The sequence below is a fragment of the Apis laboriosa genome, unplaced genomic scaffold, assembly GCF_014066325.1.
Source record: "Apis laboriosa isolate Shangri-la unplaced genomic scaffold, ASM1406632v1 scaffold71_cov137, whole genome shotgun sequence".
NCBI lineage: Eukaryota > Metazoa > Arthropoda > Insecta > Hymenoptera > Apidae > Apis > Apis laboriosa.
Genome location: NW_025224229.1, coordinates 2,201,862 through 2,207,343, shown reverse-complemented (window position 1 = coordinate 2,207,343; position 5,482 = coordinate 2,201,862). Strand labels below are relative to the sequence as shown.

General features: G+C 19.0%; 1 protein-coding gene across 1 annotated transcript; it reads right to left on the bottom strand.

Moving 5' to 3' along the window:
* On the bottom strand, positions 1–3,412 carry LOC122719269 (telomerase reverse transcriptase-like). Its single transcript, XM_043944935.1, has 10 exons — positions 3,179–3,412; positions 2,916–3,106; positions 2,161–2,747; positions 1,762–2,093; positions 1,508–1,695; positions 1,185–1,429; positions 892–1,085; positions 586–813; positions 240–490; positions 1–134 (listed from the first exon to the last, which is right to left on the bottom strand). Exons 1-10 carry the CDS (start codon positions 3,235–3,237, stop codon positions 1–3), a joined length of 2,409 nt encoding a protein of 802 aa, XP_043800870.1. The 5' UTR covers positions 3,238–3,412.
* Between the last annotated feature and the right edge of the window lie 2,070 nt (positions 3,413–5,482).

The window sequence follows — 5,482 nt, the reverse complement described above, 5'->3', positions numbered from 1 at the left end:
TTATGAAAAAAATGTGATAAAATATTGTCGTAAAATGTTGTCTTTCATAAAAACTTTTTTATAAGATGTCCATAATATATGTAGAATTTGATTATTCCACTTGTAAATTTTTAATTTACTTGTTTTTTGTTGTGCTGAAATAAATATTAATATTACAACTATATTTTATATTAATATATATATAAATCAATAATTCATTACATATATATTAAAATTATATAAAAATTAAGATATCATACATATCAAAAACATTCTTATAATGTATCTTGTAATTTTTTCATTGGTACTTTTAATAATTTTAAGTATATTTTGAATATGATTGTGCACATTATCAAAGAGATCTTTTATCAAAATACAAGCACGATTTGCTTGTAATATACATACTTCTTTTAATATTCTCATTATAGTCCTTTTAGAATTAATTGTATGGTCTAACATAACTTTTGATAATCTAAAAGTCGCTATATTACTTAATCGCATTGAGAGATGTCTAAAAAAAATTTATAATTAAAATTTATATAAAATAAAATAAAAAATAAATATAATAATATTCTTTTTATGATAGTATTAATATGTATTACTTACTTCAGAAGAGATGATTTACTTGGTTTTAAAAATGATATTGAATGATACAATGCTGTATCTGAACGTTTAAGTCCTATTTCTAATGTGGTACAATTAATTTTATAACCAATGTAAATAATATTTTTTTTAACAATTTTATTTCTGTCAGAAATTAAATTACTTTGAGTTTTAGATTGTTTAAAATAACAATTGTATTGAGGAATTCCTTTTTTTGTTAATTCTAAAAATCTATTTCATGATACAGAATGATTAATAAAGTACAATACATTATGAATTTAATAACAAAATTACATGTGATTATCTTACTGTTCTGCAAGAGTTTTATTTTTAGTTATATATAAAATATCATCCATATATTTTATAATTTCTCCTGTTTTTAAATATGTTGACATTTCTTTATTTAATATATAATTATAATATATATCTGATAAAATAGGTGATAACATTGAACCTTGAACAATTCCTTTTCCTATGATATGAATATTTTTATTTATTTTTATCTATAAATTGAAATATTATGTTTCATCAATTTTATGTTCCATTAATTTTAAATAATATTTATATAATTCATAAAATAATTTTTTTATTTTATTTCTTACTCTTTGATAAAAGATATATTTTGAGATACTTTCTAATAACCAGTTTTTGTTTATTAACTGATACCATTGATTATCAACTGAATTTGCATAGAATTTATCAGATGGGAAAGGTAGTTGCAAATCAGAAAAATATTTATGATAAGTATTATCTTTTTTTGATATTTCAGATTTAATTGTATAATATTTAAGTATTAAATTTTCTGGAAGATTCTTACAAAGTGATTGTATAATGTTATATAATTCAACTAAATGAAAATTTAAAATTAAAATTTTAATATATATGTATAAATATAATAAATTTTAAAAATTGAAAATACTTATACCCTGTATGATAGAACCAAAAGCATTTATTACATCACAACATACAAAATATAATTTTTCTGTTTTTGAATTAAGTTTATATTGAACAATTGATTTCCATTTTTTCGGAAAATTAATAACTTCATAATTTGTGGCATACAATTGTTTCAAAAATTTAAATATTATAAATAAATAACCAGCATCACGAAATCTAATATATAAAAAATTAAAAAATAACTTTTTAATTAATTATTTTTTAGAATATAAAATAACTTACTTCTTTTTAAGTTTAAATATAGGTCGCACATCAGAATATTTACAAAGTAATTTATATATGCCTATTGATGGATTCCATGTATTACGTTTAATATTTGGTTGTAATATATTTGAATGTATTCCTTCTTTAATGAACTTTTTTTGGATATTATTCCAAATAAAACGTGTAATATATAATCTTTCATTAGTGTTTCCAGAAACTTTTGTTATATGAAAGTAAGTATATAATATATTGAAAAGAAATTCAGTAAAAAACCATTTTACAAATTGTGCTATAACAAGCCATTTTGTTTTTACATTTGTAACATTTTGTAACCATATAATGTTAATAATCTAAAATATATAAATGTATTTTTATCTTATTATATAACTTAATTATATTAAAAAAACAATTACATACATCTAATTTTTCAATGATAGGTTTTAGATTAAAATATTTAAAACAAGGTGTATCCAATAATTGAAATGTAGCTCTCTTTATTTTTTTTAAATTTTTTATGCTTCCAAATAATCTTTTAGGAACTACCTTAGCAAATATAAGATCAAAAAAATTTTTCAATTGTTTTTTATTAACTTCATATATGCATTTTGTTTTTTCATTATTCTTTTGCTTACAAATTAAATGCTTTAAAACACTGTAATAATTAAATTTTTTATGTCTATTCTGAAATTTCTCTATAAGTAAAAAATAATCTTCAAAATTAATAGCAATAGTATCTTTCCTATTTCCTTTTGTAATAAAATCATATATTTCATGTCCTTTTTTATCTATGTTAAGAATACAAATTGAAAAACTTTTGTAATTAGTATAATATGGTAATATTTGAGATGTATTACATAAAAAAATATTTAAGTTTAAATTATTAAGAAAAATATTGTGATACGTTATTTCTTTATAGAAGTTTTTCTTCTTTTTTATCTTATATTGTTCATCTTGTTTATCATTTCTATTTGTCTTTTCTTGAATCTTATATTGTTCATCTAATTCTAAAATAATAATTTAAAATTTAATAACATTTTAAAATTTATAATTATAATGAATTTACACATATTTTAATATATTTATTGATATAAATAATAAAAATATAAAAATTTATTTTATAATATTCTAAATATATTATAAACAATATGAAAAAAGATTTGAAAATATTGTACTTGGTATGTAATAAATAGGATTTAAAGAATTTATAAATAATGCATCTGTCTGTAATTTCTTCAGTTTTCTATTAACATTGAATTTAAGATGATCAACAGCAACTATACATTTTTTTAAATCATAAATGTTAGACACTATAAAAGCACTGCATTTATTTTTTTTAATTAATATTTTATGATGTAAACAATACCTAATTAAAAAAAGAATTAAATGCATTTAAAGATATATAAATAATTAAGATAATAAACTTAAAAATACAAACTGTTGAAAATATGTGCCAAAATCTTTTTTTAAACTTCGCAAAGTAAAATTATCCATCATTTATATTTTATGATTAAAACAATACTTTTACAAGCCAAATTCCAGCTTTGGCTAGATGAGAATCTAAATTTTCAAAATCTGATGTTATATTCTCATTTGAGTAATAGAGAAAAAAAAGCTAACTAGAAACTGTTATGTTATCAATCGAGATATATATATATAAAATAAGATACGTTTTGACATGATAGTAAATTATAATTTTTATGATTAATCTTATAATTTTTGTCATAACATTGAATGTGATATTATGATATATACACAATTATGATATCATATAATAAAAATCATATTGCATGAAAACATACCTTACATACGCGTCTTGCAGCGTAACAATTGCATCTTCTCCTTAAATTTTTTCCTTTCTAGTACTCCAAATAAGAATGTGACATCTGATTTTAAAAATCTAGAACCTTATCTATGACCAAATCTATGTTTGCCAGATTTTCGAAATTCTTGATGCAAATTTTATTATCAAAATGTCATCAAATTTAATATAAATTTTGATTGATATTGTTAATATTGTTAATTCAAATAAATTCAAAAAAATAATTAAACAAATTCCCACTAAAAATCTAAAAACTTATACCACCGCTTACACCAAAAATTAAATCTTGCAGTAAAGCTTGCACCAAATCTGTTCTTTTAAAATATATTACTTATAATATACTTCATATATTACTTATAAACAAGGGTCAAATAATTGTTGTGATGAAAAAATAAAATATGAAATATAAAACCTTATGTTACATGATAAAATAATGATTGAAGTTTTTATTTTTAAAACAATGTATAATTATTTACAAAATGCAATTTAATAATTAATTATTAAGTTTGAAATATATATTTTATTTTATTATTTGTTAATTATTCATTTATTTTTATCATTATCATATAATCATTATTTTTATAATTCTAAATATTAAAATATTTATATATCTCAGAAATTATAATTTTAAAAAAATTAAATTTTAATTAAGATGTTAATAATATTCAATTTTTAATTATTTTTTTATTTTAGAGAAAAAATATATATTCATAATTATTAAAATATAATAAATGCAAAAAATAAAATTATTTTGATATATTTATTTTTTATGCAAATTTCGAAAATAAAATATTATCTTCAACATAATTTTATATTTTTAGTGAATCAAAATTTAAAATAAATACAATTTTTTCAATTCAGGAGAATATTATATCGTGTTGTTTTTTGAAATTCTTCATACAATATGTTGCAATATCCATTATTATTATTATTATAATATAAATATAAATAATAATTATTCAAAAATTATTCAAAGATATATAATTTTATATTAATATTGTAATTTTATATTAATATAATTAATTTGTGCTTAATAAGAAATCTCGCGGATAGAGGAATAGGACAATCCTTCTGTTCAGCGATATATGGTATATGTGATTTTATTCATTATATTCTATATACAGCAATACATGGTATATATAAATATGACACTTTGAAATATATATATTTATCTAATATTTAATTCAGAATTGTTGGATGACGACAATATTTTTTCAATCACTGTAATCAATTCTCCTACGGCAAATTTTCGCAAAAGGAAAATAAATGATTATTTTGTCATTATTTTCATTATTAGACAGAAGTTTACGCACAGACACGCGTAACATGCTATGCGTTTTATCACTAAAAATGACTCAATTTCTCTAAGGAGTTTGCTTTTTTAATAGAGGCAATATTGTGATTTATGTCATGTAACGTAATACAACAATTACCAAATCAAAATTAAGCATCGAAAATTCATCGAAGAGAAATAGAATATATTTAGTAGAATATATTTAGAAGGAAAAAATATATTGTCGATATCTGGAAATTCTAATGTTTATAAATGTATTGATCCATTTATAGATATTAGAATTTTCATCAAAATCAACCAATTAAATATTTTTTTCATATATATATAATAATTAATTCAGAGGATGTTTTATTAGTCATGAATAATTATTTGTACTATGTCTCATGCACCATTTTAAATTATATTTTAATTACAAGTTGATTACATTTTCTCCGTTACTTTGTTTCAATTTGACTTTACATTTATAAGTATTTATAAATATAGATATGTTTAATTATTTTTTATAGGTATGTGATCGAAGGTATGTGATTAGCATCAACATATATTGCTCTTTTCAGAAATTCTTTTATTTAATTATGTTTTTATTTTTATTTATATTTTTTAGTCATACCAATAAAATTGAATTG

Bases quoted from the DNA above. Each gene is read 5' to 3' on its own strand.
- LOC122719269 (XM_043944935.1), bottom strand. From the start codon at position 3,237: ATGATGGATAATTTTACTTTGCGAAGTTTAAAAAAAGATTTTGGCACA. The intron at 3,107-3,178 runs GTTTGTATTTTT...TTTTTTAATTAG, and splicing joins TTTGGCACATATTTTCAACA to GTATTGTTTACATCATAAAA. The intron at 1,086-1,184 runs GTAAGAAATAAA...TTCAATTTATAG, and splicing joins AATATATCTTTTATCAAAGA to ATAAAAATAAATAAAAATAT.